This window comes from Rhodotorula toruloides (genome assembly GCF_000320785.1).
Source record: "Rhodotorula toruloides NP11 unplaced genomic scaffold Scaffold3, whole genome shotgun sequence".
Classification (NCBI taxonomy): Eukaryota; Fungi; Basidiomycota; class Microbotryomycetes; order Sporidiobolales; family Sporidiobolaceae; genus Rhodotorula; species Rhodotorula toruloides.
Window position 1 is genome coordinate 799,620 of NW_015622963.1, and position 17,841 is coordinate 817,460.

General features: G+C 63.4%; 8 protein-coding genes across 8 annotated transcripts; 4 read left to right on the forward strand and 4 right to left on the reverse strand.

Annotated features, from left to right (window-relative positions):
* Nucleotides 1-92: 92 nt before the first annotated feature.
* RHTO_04875 (FAD binding domain protein) lies at nt 93-2,335 on the forward strand (the record flags this gene model as incomplete). Its single annotated transcript, XM_016418538.1, has 4 exons — nt 93-799; nt 851-1,357; nt 1,432-2,011; nt 2,093-2,335. 4 exons carry the CDS (start codon nt 93-95, stop codon nt 2,333-2,335), a joined length of 2,037 nt encoding a protein of 678 aa, XP_016275814.1.
* Nucleotides 2,336-2,488: 153 nt separating this feature from the next.
* RHTO_04876 (glucosamine-phosphate N-acetyltransferase) lies at nt 2,489-3,182 on the reverse strand (the record flags this gene model as incomplete). Its single annotated transcript, XM_016418539.1, has 4 exons — nt 2,489-2,531; nt 2,586-2,604; nt 2,667-2,697; nt 2,751-3,182. 4 exons carry the CDS (start codon nt 3,180-3,182, stop codon nt 2,489-2,491), a joined length of 525 nt encoding a protein of 174 aa, XP_016275815.1.
* Nucleotides 3,183-3,285: 103 nt separating this feature from the next.
* RHTO_04877 (para-aminobenzoate synthase, component I) lies at nt 3,286-4,299 on the forward strand (the record flags this gene model as incomplete). Its single annotated transcript, XM_016418540.1, has 5 exons — nt 3,286-3,534; nt 3,602-3,671; nt 3,731-3,838; nt 3,904-4,157; nt 4,219-4,299. The coding sequence occupies 5 exons, from the start codon at nt 3,286-3,288 to the stop codon at nt 4,297-4,299; spliced, it is 762 nt and encodes a 253-aa protein (XP_016275816.1).
* Nucleotides 4,300-4,512: 213 nt separating this feature from the next.
* RHTO_04878 (uncharacterized protein) lies at nt 4,513-5,077 on the reverse strand (the record flags this gene model as incomplete). Its single annotated transcript, XM_016418541.1, has 5 exons — nt 4,513-4,533; nt 4,591-4,607; nt 4,675-4,692; nt 4,755-4,862; nt 4,972-5,077. 5 exons carry the CDS (start codon nt 5,075-5,077, stop codon nt 4,513-4,515), a joined length of 270 nt encoding a protein of 89 aa, XP_016275817.1.
* A 458-nt stretch (nt 5,078-5,535) lies between these two features.
* On the reverse strand, nt 5,536-6,265 carry RHTO_04879 (uncharacterized protein; the record flags this gene model as incomplete). Its single annotated transcript, XM_016418542.1, has 3 exons — nt 5,536-5,610; nt 5,739-5,881; nt 5,947-6,265. The coding sequence occupies 3 exons, from the start codon at nt 6,263-6,265 to the stop codon at nt 5,536-5,538; spliced, it is 537 nt and encodes a 178-aa protein (XP_016275818.1).
* Nucleotides 6,266-6,564: 299 nt separating this feature from the next.
* On the forward strand, nt 6,565-7,493 carry RHTO_04880 (Vps51/Vps67 family protein; the record flags this gene model as incomplete). Its single annotated transcript, XM_016418543.1, has 4 exons — nt 6,565-6,781; nt 6,841-6,974; nt 7,037-7,093; nt 7,152-7,493. 4 exons carry the CDS (start codon nt 6,565-6,567, stop codon nt 7,491-7,493), a joined length of 750 nt encoding a protein of 249 aa, XP_016275819.1.
* Nucleotides 7,494-7,549: 56 nt separating this feature from the next.
* On the reverse strand, nt 7,550-12,969 carry RHTO_04881 (uncharacterized protein; the record flags this gene model as incomplete). Its single annotated transcript, XM_016418544.1, has 7 exons — nt 7,550-7,703; nt 7,763-8,774; nt 8,836-9,385; nt 9,449-10,327; nt 10,394-12,334; nt 12,402-12,742; nt 12,807-12,969. The coding sequence occupies 7 exons, from the start codon at nt 12,967-12,969 to the stop codon at nt 7,550-7,552; spliced, it is 5,040 nt and encodes a 1,679-aa protein (XP_016275820.1).
* Nucleotides 12,970-13,414: 445 nt separating this feature from the next.
* On the forward strand, nt 13,415-17,050 carry RHTO_04882 (uncharacterized protein; the record flags this gene model as incomplete). The annotated part of the gene is made up of 10 exons (XM_016418545.1): nt 13,415-13,628; nt 13,703-13,891; nt 13,952-14,020; nt 14,077-14,248; nt 14,309-14,593; nt 14,658-14,785; nt 14,841-15,129; nt 15,198-15,322; nt 15,394-16,194; nt 16,251-17,050. 10 exons carry the CDS (start codon nt 13,415-13,417, stop codon nt 17,048-17,050), a joined length of 3,072 nt encoding a protein of 1,023 aa, XP_016275821.1.
* Between the last annotated feature and the right edge of the window lie 791 nt (nt 17,051-17,841).

The following is a 17,841-nucleotide window of genomic DNA, read 5'->3' on the forward strand; positions in this document are numbered from 1 at the left end:
TCAGCGAGACCCTGGTCGCGGGTCACGGGCGAACTACGGCGCTTCTCTGCTCTCTCCCGCACGCTTGAACTCCAGCGCTCTTTCCAGCCAGCATGACGCCAACACAGCCCGTCCTCGCCGCTCGTGACGACGACAGAAGCGTGTCGCCGCTGTCGCTCCTCGACTCGAAACTCTGGCCATGCCTCTCTTTACTCTCGCTCGACTCGTCAGACGATGAACAATCGATCACCAGTACCGTCAGCGACGACTCGGATTCGACGGCCCCGTCCTCCGACACCTGTTGCGCTCCCTGCTGCACAGCCGCCGAATCGAAACCTCCCATCACATCCATCGAGCCAGAACACTTCTCGCCGCTCATCGTGATCGGTGCCGGACCTCACGCCCTGGCTCTCGCCGCACGGCTCAACGAACCGCGCCCCGCAGCCCTGTATACCGACCTCGAACACGCTCGCCTGAGCTGGCTGCAACGCGAGGCGACGACGTCGGCGAGACGCCGACAGACCGTCAAGGGACATTGGCAGGCTCGCAAGCTCGTCGAGCCGGCGTCGAGAACTCTCGCACCAGCCGCTCAGGCGATCCAAGTCCTGGATTCGTCTGGCGACACCTGGATGCGCCGCTGGGACTTGTACTTCGACGGGCTCAAGATCAAGCACCTCCGCAGCCCAATGTTGTTCCACCCAAGCCCGGCGGACGTCGATGCGCTTGTTGCGTATGCGAGCAGGACGAGCAGGGAGGACGAGTTGAAGCCGATCAAGGGAGTCGTCGGGCGCGAGTTCAGCAAGTATCAGCGGAAGAAGAGGTGCGCTCAGTCCGACTGGCGTGAACGAGGACGCTAACCCAGACTTCGCAGGCCTACTCGGATTGGCCGCGCAGCTCTCGCCAACGAGCGGGAGAGACAGGATTACTGGCGACCTTCGACTCCGCTCTTCCACTCCTTCATCCAAGACGACCTCGTCAACCGCTACGACGTCGCCTCGCTCGTCATCCACACGACCGTCACCTCGCTCTCGTACGGCCCGATACACGTGCCCGGCGAAGAACCTCAGGAAGGTTTCGTCGTTCGCTCGGTCCGACCAGATGGGATAGTTGAAGTACGAGGCGCCAGCGCTGTCGTCATGGCAATCGGGCCGTCTAGCAAACCTTTCATCCCGCCCGTCCTTCGTATTGCCCTTCCGCCTCCGCACCCTCCCGTCCGTCCTACCGATGCTGCCATACCTTGGCGAAAAGACGACGTCTGCGGCCGTGCCTGGTGTCACTCCTCGGCTTTCGCGTTGCCTGGGTGTCGCCCGCTTGACGGCGAGTTGGGCGAGAGGGTCAGGACGGGCGAGAGGACGCATGTTGTCGTTGTGGGAGGCGGGTGAGTCGCTCTGTTCCTCCTTTCGTATCGCGAGGGCGCAGTCAAAGGGACTGAGAAGGATTGTCCCCTCGCAGCCTCACTTCCGCCCAAATCGTCGACTCGCTCCTCTCGCAAGGCGTCTCCTTCGTCACGCTCGTATGCCGCTCACGCATCAAGACCAAGCACTTTGACTTTGACCTCTCGTGGGTCAGCAAATACGCCAACGTCGAGAAGATGGCTTTTTGGCAGGAGGAGGATCCGGCGTTGCGGTTCGAAATGATCCGGCAGGCGAGGGACGGGGGCAGCGTTAACCCGCAGTTTGCTCGGGCGCTGCAGAAGTGGGAGAAGGAGGATCGGCTGGAGGTTAAGACCTTGACGGAGGTGACGAAGGCGGCGTTCGACGCGGAGCAGGGCAAGTGGACGCTCAAGCTGGCGACGAAGACCGCCGACCCTGTCCTCAACTCGCCGTCCGCCTCAGCAACGACGCTCAGCGACATCGACTACCTCGTCTGTTCGACCGGCAGCAAGCTCGCCATCGACAAGGTCGACTTCCTCCAGCCCATCCTCGCCTCGCACCCCGTCGAAACCGTCAATGGCCTCCCTGTCTTGACGAAGGACTTGCAGTGGCGTGCGGACGTGCCGCTCTTCGTCATGGGCGCATACTCGATGCTTGAGGTGCGTTCAGCGTTCCTTCCAGCGAGTAGCCGAGGCTCAAGTCCTTCTAGCAAGGAAGTGACCACTCTGTCCCCGCCACAGCTCGGCCCAGATGCTCTTAACCTCTCTGGCACCCGCGCAGGGGCCGAACGTATTGCCCACCGCCTCGCAGAACTCGACATGTTCGACTCTAGCGACGGGATCTCTTCCGACTCGAAGGCCGGTAGTCAGCGAGTCGACAGCGGAGGCACGAGCTTCAGCTGGACGAAGTTTGCGGCGCAGAAGCGAGCGCGGTCAGCGGGTGAGGGGAACTTCTTCGAGGGACTGTCGGAAGCTGAGGCGTGAAAACGAGGCGTTCGGCTGAGGTAGAAAGGATAATGCTTGCAATTGCGAAGGTGTCACGGTCAGGAACTAGTGTCTGTCGAGCTGCAGTTGAGTCGCGTCAGCGCTAAAGCGTCGCAAGAAGCAGCGGACCGCTCACTTTTGCCGGTCTCCTGTTCATTTCCGGTACTTTGCCATCTCACAGCCCTTGTTCTCGTATCTGCGGAGAGCATGTCAGCATGTACCCGTGAACCGGACAAGCGAAACGACTTACCCGCACTTGACGTAGAACGCTGAGGCGAGGAGGTGGACGAAGTTAGCAGACGATCCAGCGGCGCAACTGAGCCGAGCGCACCCTCATTCTTCGGGTCACAGTCCAGGATCGCCTGCAGTGTTGTGAGATCAGTACACGGCTAAGAAAAGGAAACGCAGTACTGACCTTGTAGGCGCCGACTCTCTCGCTCAAAGCCGTCACAACCTCCAGCAACTTCAGCCCAAGCTTCTTTCCCTGCATCTTCGGGTCAACCACGACGTCCTCGACGTGTCCCACGAGTCCAGCTCCACGAAGGAACTTGCGCTCGACCACGACCGTTGCCTGCCCCACAAGCCTGTCCGACTCGTCCTCGACAATCACGACCGGCAGGTACGTGAGCTGGACGGCGTTGACCGCTCGCATCTCGTCGAATCGTGTCGACCATGTCTGCTGGCCTACGTCGGGCGAGGAGGTGAGGTGTGCGAGGAGGTCGAGGTGTCCGCGCGAGTAGTCTGATGAAGCGAGCGGGCGGAGCGAGAGGCCGGCGGGGAGGGACTGGCGCAGCTCGGACGGCACCAGAGCAGCGTCGAAGAGGTACTCAGCAGTCTCGGCGGGCATCTTGAGGTGTGCAGCGTGCGCAGTCGTCGCTCAACCTGTGGACGGGGTCCTCGGAGGAGACTTGAGCACTTTCCACACCGCTCACCCGCTCAATCCGGCTATAATGGCCGGCGAATCTCAGTCATTCAACCTAATGACGGCCTTGACGTACTCGCCTAGCCGCCCAGACGAGCCCTTCTCGCTGCTGAACCGCCATCTCGCACGGCTCCGGGATGCCCATGCTGCCTTCGCCCGGGAGCTTCCCGACTGCTGGTGCGCGTCCACGTCCATGCCAGACGATGCAGCGATGAGGAAGGAGCTGGAGAGGGCGGTCGAGGAAGCGAAGGCGAGCGGGAAGGAGGGAGACTTGCGGGTTCGTGCTCGCTTTCGCTCCTCTCGCTCGAGACGAGATCTGACGATGAGGCTTCGTCATTCGCCAGATACGTCTGTCCATCCTACCGACTGGACAGCCCCACGCAGAATGCTTTCCTTTGACGCCCATGCCCTCATGTCCGTCGCATCCTTTCGCCGAACTGCTGCGCGAAAGCTGACTTGTTCTTTGCAAGCAGACCCCGTCCGTCTTGTGCTTGATGACCGACCAACGGAGTACGGAGAGCCCTTCCTGCGGTACAAGACGAGCCAGAGGGAAGTTTACGACGAAGCACGACGGCGACAAGGTGCGCTCGTCGCTCCCTGCGACTTTCGGTAGACCGCTAGCTCACATCCCCTATCCTATGTGCAGGCGCTACCCTACACCCTTCGCCAGACCCTTCGGACCCGCCATTCGACGTCCTCCTTTTCAACTCCTCCCGCCAACTCACCGAGACGACCATCTCGAACGTCGCCTTCCGATTATCCGACCATGCGAAGGACGCATATATCACGCCATCAACAGAGTGCGGACTGCTCGAGGGCGTTATGCGGGCGGAGTTGCTGGAGAAGGGCGAGATCAAGGAGGGTGTTGTGACGATTGACGATTTGCGGGAGGCGGCGCAGGTGCGCGAGCATTACTCTCTGCTTGCATGGACAGGTGCTGACTTGCTCGATTGTGCTGCAGCGAGAGACGCTCGAGATCATCTGCTTCAACGGCGTCCGAGGCGTCTTTCCCGCCTACATCGCTCCCGAAGACTTGCAATGACCAGCTCGTCCCGCTTCTCTCGCCTCGCAAGTCTCGCACTCTCAGGTATCGGCTGCTATAAAGGCCAGAACGACAGAGAGACGCAGTGCGAAATCGTTACAGGAGAGGGAAGAGCTTGAAGTTCGGGTTGAATGGGCGATCGTCCGATGCGAGTCTTGGAGCGGGTTTGACGGCGAAGCAAGAGCGAGGCTTGTAGTTGGGAGTGCGGACCGCTCAGCAGCAGAACTCGTCGATCTGCGGGCAGACGAGGCGTCAGTTGAGTGCGAGAGAGCACATCGAGCGTGACCGGACCTCGCAGCAGCAGATCTCTGTCAAAGGCGGCGCGAGAGTCGTCAGTTGCGTCTCCAGATAGGCCACTCTTCACCCCTCACGCACCTTCGAGAGCACAGCAGCCTGTCGGACATCGAGAAGAGTCAGCTCCCACTTCTCCCCTCGGCAAAAGACTGAGAACGCACACAAGCAAGCGGCGCAGCAGTCCTTGACGCATCCTCCACCGCGCAACTGCATCGCAGGCTGGCGCTCCGGTTGACGCGAGACATAGGACGAAGAGTCGAGCGGGACGGCTGCGAGCGTGCAACCGGAACGTCAGCGTTCGCCTCGGACCGTTGTAGCCGGTCCTCCAGCGTCTGCACGGTGCTTTGCGACTGGCGCTCGAAGGCACAACGGACGCACTGGTCATAGCGGGCTGTTGCTGCGGAGGTGAAGTGACGTTGCCCTCCTGCGCCGCTTCGTGGGACTGCTGGACGTTGCTGGGCGGGTAAGTGGCGCTCGAGACCATGATTGCGAGTGTTGGAGGGACAGAAGGAGCGAGAGGGAGGAAGAGGAGCGAGGGCCAGCACGGGAGGGACGAGGCGGTGCGCAGCCAAAATTGGCGAAGGTGGGACGGGAGGAGGCGTGAGCGAGCGAGCGGACTTTGCGGACGAAGCAGAAGTGCGCTGGAAGTGGCTGGACGAAGCGGCAGTCGTCGCACGAGTGGACGAGGCGCCTCGAGAATCACCGCCGTCGGGAAACCCGTGTGAGAAGCCGAGCGGGCAACGAATGGCACGAGTCAAGGGGCGCCGACAGCTGTACAGGTCGAAGAGCGGCGCTAGGTGAGAACGAGGAGAGAAAAAGCGAGTTGTAACCGGAGAGGTCGTCGGAGACGCAGGAGTTGCTGGCACGGCTGGACGTTCTTCGTCCTTGTCTGCTCGCTCGCCTGTTCATCCCCATGCGCGCCGTGTTGCAGACTCCAGCGCGTCAACCCGATACCGACGAATACGATGTTGTCCCTCTTCTCCGGTTGACCAGGTGCGTCAGGTAGTCGACCGTTTCCTGCGCAGAGCGAAGCGCGAGTCAGCGGGGCTGTTCAGCGTCGCCCTGTTCGTCACCAAACTCGTCGCATCCATGTGTCATGAGTGGGCGGAGATGCTTCGCGGCGGTCGGAGGATGGGCAAACTCACCGCAGCCACTCCCTTCAAGCCTGACCTCGCAAAGACCGCCTGCAGATCCAGCCCGTACTGCTTGAGAATCGCAAGAACGAGCAGTGTCGACGTGATGATGAGGAAGGAGATCACGATGAAGTGCGACTTAGGCGAGTCGCGTTCTGCGGCGGCAATTGCGAAGTTTAGCTGACCTGCCGGGGGCCACTATCGAAGGTCTCGTACGCACGGAAGCACCTCGCCTCAACATCTCCACCCTCTCCCGTTGCCGTATCCGGATCCTCCTCCGGGTTCTGCGCTCCCACACACGCGGCCAATTTCTGGTCCAGACAAAACTGCCTCGTGCAGCTCAGGCAAGGGTTGGAGGGGATCGCGGGTCGGTAGAGTGGGATTATGGTCGAGTTGCCGAAGCATACGCATTTGCAGTAGCTCATGCCGGTTGAGGACGACGAGAGGGAGGGGATGGCGAGGACGGGCGTGAGGGTGAGGAGGAGCGTGAGGGCGAGGAAGGCGAGGTAGACGGGTCGCGGAGGTCTTGGCAGCAGCATACTGGAATTGATGTTGTATGCGGATTGGCCACGGCGCCAAAAGTCTCCGATTTGGTCGCTGGCCTTCGAAGGCGATGAGGTTGAGGGAGGAGGTTGGGGGAAGCAAGAACGAGGTGCGGCGTTTCGAGGCGGGGCAGAGCGATTGAGACAGCTTGTTAAAGCAGAGTGTTCCGCCCGGAGAGCTTCACGAGCGGTGTGCGAGGTGTTGTGTTCCTCCAAGAGGCGTCCCGCTCCACCTCGCGCTCCTTGCCCTCGCCCGCTCACGATCCTCCAGCTTGCGGCCCACTTGACCGCTCGCAATGGCTTACGCAACTCCCAGAAGACCTTCTGCTATCCCTGAACTCGCCTCGCCATCTCCCTCTTTCTCCCGACGCGTCTCGACCGCTTCATCGCTCGGAGGAGGAGGACAGAGCGGGAGCCCTTCGCTCGGGTCTGGGTCGGAGAGGAAGCGAAGGACGAGGCTGCGAGATTACTACGGGCTCAGCACGCCGCGGCCAGGGGATGGAATGGACCTTGGTGCGTTCCTCCTCCCCACTTTGACAGCGTCGCCCACTGACACTGCTTCTTTCGAACAGACTCTCCCGCTTCTTTCGACGCGAACAACTACTTCCAAACACTGGCGTCGACCGCATCACTTCCGGAGCTGCTCAAGCGGGAGACGGACCTGATCAATGGCGAATTGCTCGCCCATTTCTTGCTTTCGATCTGCGTGTTTCGCTGACACAAACTCGTATCGTCGCAGAGATACGCGAACTTGACGGCGAGCGGCAGTCCCTGGTGTACAATCACCATGGCGAGCTGATCTCGGCTAGCGACACTATTCGCAAGGCAAGTCGCCCTCCTTACGTCTCGCCGAGCTTCCATGCTGACAGCTCTTTGCCCGCAGATGAAGAGCCGCGCCGAGGCCCTCGATACCTCTCTCGACTCGCTCAAGTCGTCCTTCCAGACGATCGCCCAGCTTTCCGCCTCGCTTGCCCCGACTACCGCATCATCCGCCTCCGCCAAGCCGCCCTCATCTGCCCCTACGTACCCTCGATCACCAACAGAACCCCCTCATACGCCTCGCTCCAGCCGAAGACTCGCAGCTCTCCCCGAATCGCCCGACTCGCCAACCACGCCAACTCAGTCGCGCGCACGCTCCGCCTCACAGCCTCCGCCGCCCGAAGCAATCCGACCATTCTCGGGCGAAAAGGCCAAGGCGACAGTCTTTGGGGGAGCGCCGGGCTGAGACCGCTGGGGCCTCGGGGGGTGTCCTTTTCCACCCCGAAAGCGTGCCCTTCCGGGCTACCACTTTGCCCGGCCAGTCTGCAGTAGACTGGCCAGGCTCGCTGCGATATTCGCCGCCGCTGCCGCATCGCGCCCGTACACGCAATCGCACGTCTCGCAATGCAAGAGGTTGCGAGTTGTCGAACCGCTGCCGAGAGTCGCGTGCTTGACCCTGTGAATATCAACCTCAGCTCCGCTTTCCTGCGCCTGCAACCGTTTTTCGAAACGCACCTTGACCGCCGCCCCTCGTCATCCACGCAGTCCGGGTTCGAGCAACGCCGGCTCGTATGCGCCTCGTTGACGACGACGAAGCGGTGCTCGACTCGACGACGGCTGAGCACGTCGTCGACCTCGCGCAAGAGCGGCAGCGTCGTCCCGGCGCCTTCGCTGCGCCGCTTCGTCTTGAAGCCGTGCCCTATGGCGAGGACGACCTTGGTCTCTGGGTCAACGCCGACCCCCTTCTGCAGCTCGCCGCCGAGGATAAAGTCGGCCAGCTCGTTCGCGACTCGGCGGTATATCGCCTTGGCGCGGACCTTGGTCAGGCGGCGGATCCCGTAGCCGACTTGGTTGGTTTTGCGAAGAGCGTAGACGGCGGCACGTTCGGAGACGCTCGACGCCGAGAACGTGGGCGAGAACTCGTTGTTGAAGGCGACGTTGAACGCCGACATCCGCCGCTGGCCAGTCTTGGTAATGGCGCGGAAGTTGTTGGCGGCGACGCTCGCGAAGCCCTCGGACCGGCCGCCGATCGCGTGCTCGTTCGCAACCGAGTTGAAGACGGTGACGGGCGAGTTCTCGCCGGGGTCGCATGCGCACAAAACGAGCTTGTCGTCGGGAGTCCCGCCGATCCAGCGGCGGAGGGCGTTCGCTTGTCCCGGCGTGTAGCACCTCCACCAGTTGTCGGGAACGCCGCCTTCAGTCGGCCTCTCTCGCGCCGACCAGAAGCGCTTGCGGAACGGCTTCTCGATGGCCTCGAGCGGGCGGCGGTCGCGAGGGAGGTCGAGGTCGTTGCGGCGGTGTTCGAGGATCTTGCCGAGGAGGTTGTTGTGGCTGATGTTCCCGCCGAAGAAGCGGAACCTCGTGCCGATCCGGCGCTCGCGGATAGCGCCGCCCTCGACGACGTACTCGACGAGCCGGTCCTTGTCCATTCCGCGGTCGTACTTGACGGGGTCAAGGTGACTCCAGCCGCCCTTGTTCCTCAGATTCGGCGCGTGATGGACGAGGTACGACATCGCGATCCCGGCGTCTGCGAGTGAGGGAGCGTCAGCGTCTTGTTCGAGCGCGAAGAGGAGCCTCGACGAGCCCACCGGTTAGGAAGACGGTCGGGCCTTTCTCCATCGTCTTGACAAGCCAGGGCTTCGGCCCATCGACGTGGTGGCCGACGAACGAGATCTCCGAGAAGGAGAACAGGAAGTGACCGCTCGCGAAGAACGTGCGCGGGAAGCGGTCGGTCTTGAAGAGCTGGTACATCGCTTCGACTTGCGCGCCTCGCTTTACGATGAACTCGTTGAGCGAGCCAGTCGCGCAGCCGAATCGGTCGCGCAGCTCCTGTATGACCCGCCCGATCCCGTCGACGATGGAACCCTTCACCCGCAGCTCGACATCGTCGCCGTTCTGCACGTGAACCCACAGCGGCAGACCACTCCCGTCGGCGTTCTCGAATAGCTGGATGAGCGGCTCAAACGTCAGGAGGTGGGCGGTGGATCGGTCGGCCTTGTTCTTGATGTTCTGGCGGAGCGAGTCGTACGCGACCTGGACCTGCTCGGCGGCGCGCTCGACAAAGGCCTGGAAATACTCGCTGCCCATGACGCGGAGGAGGCAGATGATGTTGAGCGGGCGAAAGTCGGGTTCGACGGTCTGCCAGAGCGAAGTTTTAGTTAGTCTACGGCTTGTGGAACACGTAACTGGGAGCAGGCGCACCGGAAGCGGCTTGTCGACGCCTCGCAACTTTTCGCAGCGATAGAAGAAAGGGAGAAGGCCGTGCGCCACGTCCTTCTCCTCCTCGACGATCTCGGCGAACGATCTGCCGGCGAGGGACGATGCCGCGGCTGCGCTCCCGGCCGCAATCCGGACTGACCGGTCCCGCCATGCGAGCCAGCCATCGATCCATCGTTCGAGATCGGCGAGAACGCGCCCCGAACTGCCGCGCCCTGGCTCCCTCGAGTCGCTCGCGTCCGAGACGGACTCGCTCGAGTCGCTCAAGTCCGAGAGCGACTCGCTGCGGATGAACTTGACGAGGGCTTCGTACTCCCCTTTCTCGAACAGCTGCGTCCATGCTGACGAGTCGACCGGGTGAGCTGCAGCAGGGGCGGGAGCTGGAGCGGGCTGAGCAGCCGGAGCTTGAGCGGCATCAGCCGCCGACTTGGTGCGCCCGCTCCGCCTCCTCTTTGCAGGCTGGCTTGCATCGGCCTTTCCAGCGGGCGATGCGCCTCGCCTGGCACGCTGCGGGTCGAACGGCGTCTCGACGAGGATCGTAGGAAGGACGGAGGCGAGGAGCTGCTTGAACCGTGCGAGTTCGTCGGCGCCGGTGAGGTCGATGCGCAGGTACGTCTCGAGGTCCGGCAGCGGACCGATGTCGACCCATTCCGCACGCAGCGAGCGACCGTTCGCGACCAGGGTGTCGATATCCTTCGCCAGGGCCGACCCGAGCGCGCCTAGGGAGAGGACCGCCTTGTCGACGACCGCTTTGAGAATCGCGGTTGCCTGAGGGTTGACGACGACGCTCCATGCTTCTTGGCCAATCTCGGCGGGGCGCACGACGTTGGGTGGGCGTTTCGCTTCGACTGCGCGTACTGCGGCCTGTGAGCGCGAGAGTGCCGTCAGCACGAGGGCCGGTGAATGGGAGTGATGGTCGCTGCCACTCACGACGTGGTGCTCGTCCAGGGTTATCGCCTGCCCGCCACTTCCGACCTTCTTCAGCGTCCCACCCTCGCCTTGTCCTCCGCCCTTGATGAATTCGCCACCCAATCCGCACATGAGCCGAGCAAGGTCGCGATGAAAGTCGCGGCCTCGCGCCTTGTTGGCTAGGTACGAGAAGTCATCGTCCGTCCCGCATGCCCCGACCCACTCGTCGGCAACGTCGTTCTGTTCGAGCGTCGAGAGGGCGAAGGAGAGGCTGAGGAGCGAGAGGATGTCGGCGACGGGTTTATCGGATCGCGCGACCTGGATGTTGGCCGGGCCGTTCGCGCGAGGCCTGTTCCCGCCGGTGAAGACTCCGCCGACGCGAGGAGCGCTGTTGGGGATGCCGCTGGAGGCGAGTCGCGTGCGCTGTTTCGCCGAGCCGGGCGCGCTGGGTTGCTTGGGTGTGGGAGAGGTCTGCGGAACGTCGCGCGGCGGGCGAAGCTCGATCTGGTCCCTGTGGAGCGTGCGTTCGATGGAGCGCGTCCTGAGGGGGTCGGTGCAGACGGTGTCGAATTGCGAGTCGAGCCGGACCCGCGACTCGGACTTGTCGTCCTTGTCATTCGACGGCGGCTCCTGCTCCTGCTCTGGCGCTGCATCGCCCTCCTGCCCGCCTTTGACCACGGCGCTGTTGTCCTCCTTCTTCCCTTTCCCTCGCTTCCCGCCGTGCTTGCCCTTCCGTTTGCTCTTCCGCTCGTCCCCACCTTTCGGCTTGGGTTTCGCCGCGTCGCCTGTGCCCTCGTCGCCTCCCTCGTCCTCGTCGCCTCCCTCGTCCTCGTCGCGCTCAGTGCCAGCACGGCGAAGCATGGCGGCGTGAAGACTCGCACCCGAGCTGATCGCGGTGATGCGGATGGTGCTCGAGCGCGACGACCCGATCCTGCGGGCGAGTTCTCGGCGCCTATTCGCCTCGGTGCTTGTGTCGTCGGCGCGAGGCATCGGCGAGTTGCGCAGCGGAACGAGCGGGTTCGGCAGCTTGAGGAACGGCGAAGGGGAGGGTGGGAACCGACGCTGTTCGGCGTGAGGCTGGCCAGGAACCGGGCGGCGGTACATGAAGGTCTTCTCGGCGCCCTTGGCGTCGTACGGACGTGGCGGAGGGCGAGTACCGTTGTTGAAGCGCACGCGCATGTCGTCGTTGTGGTGTTCGACCCAGGGTATCTCCCTCGTGTCGAATATCTCGACGTCCCGACCCAGGGCTGCGTCGACTGCGTCGATGAGACCTCGCACCGTCGACTCGCCGACCTGGACGATGGACTTGCTCTGGTGGAGGCCCAGGGTCGTGCGACGGCGTTTGGCCTCGTCACTCGAGCCGTTGAGCATGCCGAGGTCGGTGTTGAGGGCGTCACGGACCATGAGCGCGTTCTCGAGCGTCCACTCGACCTTGTGACCCTCGTCGATGAGCCCTGCGAGGATCGTGTTGACGCCGACGCCAAAGACGCCGCCGTTCGAGTAGTCGTTGCCGATCAGCGCGGCGAGCACCGCGCGGTCGACTCGCGTCAAGTCGAGAGGGAGAAGCCGGTCGACGCCGTCCATGTCGAAGAGGGAGACGGTCAGCTGGCGCGTCTCGGTTGTCGACGCCTTGCCGCCTTTGCCGACGCCGACGCCTGAGGCCGTGGCTCGCGGGACGTTCTGCGTCCGGAGGAACAGCGGGGGTTCGCGGATCCCCATGCGAGGGGTGACGACCCATCGCCGCTCGAGGTGCGTGTCGATCGCGATCAGGTCGTTGTCGCGGCCGAGGACGACAATGTTCTGCGGCGGAACCTGGGCGAGTAGAGCCGCCACCTCTTCGAACTTAGGGTCGCGGTCCGGCGCACCGGGTACTCCCGTACGGATCTCGCGCGCTCGGTTGAGGAGGCGGGTGACGGTGCGGTCGCCCTCGTCGTCGCGGTGGAGGTACTGCTGGTCGACCGTCTGAGGCGCGTCGAGTAGGCATGTCAGCGTCCTTGTCGCGCGCCTTGCGCAGAGAAGCTCGGCGCACCACGCTGTACTCGAGCATGTCGATCATGTCGGTCTCCGCCGCTCGCTCGACGTCCCGCGCCGAGTACTTGCCGCCGCTGTAGCCTCCTCGTCGCCTGCGCTTCTTGATCTCACCGAGCTTGGGGAGGGGCTTGAAGAAGTCGTGGTCTTGCGTGTTGATCGTCATGACGCCGGCGACCGAGAGGTTCTGGAGGACTTCGTCCTGTTTTCGGAGGGCGGCGTGTTCGGCTGCGTGCACCTTGGCGTAGTCGATTCGCCCAGTAGCCGTGTTGCGGTAGCGCGTGCAGGCGTCAAGGTGCGTCCCGAACATCAGGCTGGTCGTCTCGCGGATGACTGCCGCCGCTGTCAAAGAGGTAGCTCGGTCAGCGCTCTCGAGCATGTCTGACGTCCTTGCAGTCCGACGCACGCTGACTCTGGTCCATGCTGGCTCGTAGGTGATCCGCGACGGCCTCCAAGTCGACAAAGTTGCCGACAGCATCGTTGCGTGCAGCTTCTTTCCTCGCCTCGGCCGCTTGTTGCTGTGCATATGCCTTGCGGTATATCCACGACGTAAACTCCTTGACCGCCATCCTGTTGCGAGTCGACGAAGCGGGTCACTCCGGATGATCCGAGGAGTTGCGCGAGGAGGGTGCGCGACTCACTCGTCGCGGGCGGTCTAGGGGCTCGCGTTCCGTGTCGAGGGCGTCTCCGTGACGGCTTGAGTCGATGCTGGCGTTCCCGGATCGAGTGTGAGCGGAGGTTGGGTGGTAGCAAGACGGGGTCGGTGTGGGTGGCGGTGAGGGGTGTGCGCAGCGTGGGAGGGTCGTTTGAGGATTGTTGGCGATCAGGGAGGATAGCAGGAGTTTGCTGTGCTGTCCTTGAGCGGCTGGCTGGTCGTGGTGTGGCGTGTACGAGGCAGAGTGCGAGGAGGGACTTTGGCTCCTCTCTTGGCTCGGCCACGTCGACTTCGCCCCCTTGCTGCGACTTCAGCACGCCTGACTCGTCCTGCTCGACGTTACAACGCTCTCGCCGGCCATGGAGCCAGCGAACAAGCGCTACTTCGCCGACGACCTCGACCGCGCGGGCAGCCCTTTTGACGGTGTCAGTGCGCTGCCTCCCGATCAGCGCGAGCTACGGGTCGCCATGCTGCACATGCTTGCCGTGCTGAAGGAGCAGTCCGACGCCGTGGCTGCCGCGATCCGGCACGAAAACGACTCTTCCCGCCCTGCCGACCGTCTTCGCCAGCGAGGTTCGTTCGCCCCTTCTCTCTCTCTCCGTTCGCGCGATCCTCGTTTCGATGCGCTGACAGTCTGGTCCGTGCAGACGACCTCACTGCGTTCTACCGTTGGACGGCCTACTACATTCGCACGCTCCCCTTCCTTCCTCAGACGGCCGAAGACCTCGCCCTCCTCGTCGCAACGGTCAGCCTGCGAGTGGGTGTCTCCGACATGCGCCCGTCCCGTATCCAGGCTGTCGTCTCGCTCCTCATGGGCCGCATCCCTCGCTCAACGAGTACGTTCCAGAGTTCTCGTGATTGGGCGGGAATGACGACCCGTTTCTTCGCCTTAGCAGTGTCCAGCGGCGGCGTTGCCCGCAACGAGACCTGGTACTGGGTTGCCGTCGCCAAGACGCACGGTGCACGTGCGTACGGCATCACTCGTCGTTTGCGAGAGTCTGCTGACCTTGCGGCTCGACAGCATTCGCCATTCTCGAGGCCCTTCGGCGGCTGAATGTCAGGAGCCACACCGCCTTTGCCAGCCGCTTCTCGAGCAAGCAGACCAGCGGTGGCGACGCCGACCCTGAAGGCGCCGTCGCTTCGCGCTTCCTCGAGCATCTCGGTCTGAAGAGCGCCCCGACCGCGCCCATTGCGTGCGTGGTCTCTTTCGCACGCCTCCTTGCGCGCTTTTCCTGACGTCCGAGGTCCACTAGCGGAATCACGCAAGACGAGGCGGGTCGTTGGTTGGAACAGGTCCAATGTGTGCTGTCCGACTTTGACCTGCCCCTCGCTCTGCCCGAGGCCGAGTCGCGCGAGGACAGCGATGGAAGCGACGAGATGGATGAGGACGCCGCTGGGACTGAAGAAGGCACCGAGAGATCCGCCGACGACATGTCGGTGGTCGTCGAAGCCCCGCTCGAAGGCGACCTCGCCCAGGCCGGCGCAGCTCCGACTCCCGCGAACCAGCCCCCTCCGATCGAAGTCCACCTCGCCGGCGGGTGTGCTACCTCTTCCAGTCTCGTCCGCGATGCCCTCGAGCTGATCCTCTACGTCTACCCACAGCCACGCCTGCGGCAAGACGGCCGCTCTCGACATCGACCTCATCCTCCGCATCCCAGCGCCTCGACCTGCGATTCGGGGTGAGCGCGACAAGGTGGCTGAAGCCCTGTTGTCGCGTCTCAGCGAGAAGCGTGCGTCTGGGCACCTCTGGAAGGCGGCTTCGGTTGACCTCGCCTCGTCCTGCAGTCCCCGTCTTGCGCGAGCCGGCGGCCGCTCCCGGTTCGCCGTCTGCGCCCGACCCGACCTACAACACGATCTTCCGCGAAGTCACCCTCCGCTCTCAGTTCGATGCGCGCGAGCCGAAGGTGTGGACCGAGACCTCCGTCGTCCGCATCACGGTCAAGGCAGACGATGCGCCTCGTCTGGTCCCCATCGACATCCTCATTGCGTACGATGACACTTTCGGGGCGGCGCAATTGTCCTTCACCTCGTCACCGCTCTTCCTCGACGAGCTGAGGCGGCATCTCGCCAAGCAGTACGTCGATCGTCTCGTCGCCCTCGCAATCGTTGTATCGCTCACTCGACTCGACGTGTCTCATGCAGGGATCTCGTCCTGACGGGTGGTGGGCTCTTCCGTCGACCCGGTGCGGGCGGCGGCGGCGAGCTCGAGCTCGTTCCTGTGCCGCTCGACGTCGGGGTATTTACGCGCGCGGATCTCCCTTATGTTCGTGAGTCGTGCGAGGTCCTCGCCTCGTTCCTCGTCCGATGCTCACAGCTGCTGGCTCTCTCTCTCTCTCAGGCCCGCCAGATCGCCTCGTCGATATCCCGCGCGCCGTCCTTCTTCGCGAGCACGCTGACTCCGCCTCGGCCGCCCTCATCGGCTCGAAATCGTTCGATTCGTTCGCCGCCGAGCTCACCGCCTTTGCGTGGGATCACAGCTCGGCGAAGCTGTCCGACCTCGACCGCGCCTTCCCAACTCGCTCGATTGTGCCTTCGCGCGCGCCTTTGCGCGACAACGACGGCTTGGTCGTCACCGAGCCGTCGTCCCCCGAGGAACGCAAGAAGCGCCTTGTGCCGGCGTCGGCGGCCCCTTCAGAAGGCGCCGAGACTCGCGAACCTTCACCCGAACCTCGAGGATCGGACCACGGCCGCGCCCGCTCGGTCTCACCTTCGCATCCTCGTCAGAAGCGCCGCGGAGAATCTGGGACGGCGATACCTCCTGCAGCAGCTGGCGTCCCCGCCCGCGGAACGTCTCACGCGAGCGGCGCTCCCACTCCCGCCCCTCCTGCCCCTTCCAATGAGGCGATCGCGACCGCTCCCGCCGTCGCAGCAGTCGCCTCTGCCAGCCCTTCCTCGCCGACGGCTCATCCTCCCGCACGCACCACCCGCATCTCTGCTACGCCTTTCAAGAAGCCGACGCGCAGCTCGCCTGCCCCGTCAGTTGTCGTCGGTGGTGCCGCGCAGGCTACGCAGGTGGGCGAGGCGTCGACACCTGCCCCCTCTCGCGACAAGCAGCCCGTCGAATTCGCGAACAAGCCGGCGCGCGTCTTCTCGTTCCGCTCGACGGAAGTTCCGTTGCTCTCGTCGGAACAAGGAGACGGTGCGTGTGTTCGCTCTGCCCGCCACCATGTCCGCTCTGATGTGCTCCATTTGTAGTCGGTCCTTTTACTCGAGGCGACGACCACACGGCGACGTACGTCTCGGGCAGCAAATCCATCAGAGGCGACGGCAGCTGCCTCCCTCGCGCCCTTGTCGAGAACGCGTCCAGCATGCAATCTCGCCTCAATCACGTCAAGCTGCGCGCCATGATGTGCGACCTGATGACCCTATTCGTCAAGACCCCGGCGCAGATCCTCCACCCGTCCTTCTCTCCTCCCGACGACCCCGAGCATGCCGACCCCGAGCACGTGAACGCTCTGTGGGAGCAGGTCTGGGAGGATCGAGGCATGACAACCGGTCGTGACCGGCCGAAGACCGTCAGCGGGTTCATCGAGTTCCTCCGAGCGACGAGCGTTTGGTGCGACGCGGCGGATTTGTTCTGGTTCAGTCTGATCCTCGGGCGCGAGATCGTCCTCATCTCCGAGGGCAGAGCCCCTTTCACTGCCGTCGCCGTGCGCCTGTTCGAACCGCCTTCGCTCGACGATATACCCGACGACGACGATCGGCAGCGCGTCCATGCCCTGGGTATCCCCATCGACCTCGAACACCAGAACGGTTCCGGCCCGATCATGATCCTCAACCAGGGCTCGTTCCACTTCATGGCGACACCGCTCGACCCAGGTCTCAGCACCGTCCTCGCCAACGTCTTCCAGCGCGCCCCGCGCCTCATACACGTTCCGACACTGCGCGAGGTCGTCACAGGATACGTCAACATGGTCTCGTTCGAGCCCGATGACCCTCCCGCCTTGCTTTGCGAGCCCTTGCCTCCTGCTCTTCCTCGCGCCCGTCCGCACTGATCTCGCCAGTCGCCCCACGGTGCGTGCCTCCTCATATTTGGCAGACAAAGATCCGAGCTGACGTCGGTCCGTCTCGCTCGGGACTAGTACGAGAAGTGCCATAGTTCCCCTCTGCTTCCCGAACTCTCCGTCCCGCGCGAGTAAAGGCCGCGTAGCAATGTAGGATACCGTGCAGATGCGCTCTGGCAGAGCTCTCGTGTCGTCGCCGAGAGACGAGAGCGATTGTTACCGATGGTGGCGAAAGCGGATGTGAGCGAGCGACTGGTTGCAGGTGTACGACATCCCTGTACGAGCGAGGGTCTGTAGCGTGACAGTGACAAAAGGTGTGGACAATAGAGACTCTGGATTGGCCATTGAAGCAGAACGAGGTCATTGTGAACGCCAGCTGCGGGACGAGGAGGTTGGAGACAGAGAGTCCCTCCGCTGAGGACAGCCGCCCAGGCTCCGCTCCACGGCGGCAGGTGACAGAAAATCCTTGAAACATCTTGTAGCTACTCATTGCGCTCGTCCTCGTGCGTCCCGGTGCTGCCAGGACCATTTCCCTTCGCCTTGAGCGCGGCCTTCCCATTCTTCTCCGATGCACTCCGCCTCCCATCCTCTGCAGATGCGCCTGTGCGTGACGTCGAGAGTGTAGACAACCGCCTGCGTAGACGGCCGTCAGGTGGTACGACAACGCCGAGGAGATCTGAGAGAACGCAGCGAGGGAGGTATGACGGTCCTTGACCTCGGTCGAGTTTGCGGTTCGCGTGCCCGGCATGTGTGGTCTAGAACATGCCTCGGGGGGGGGGGGG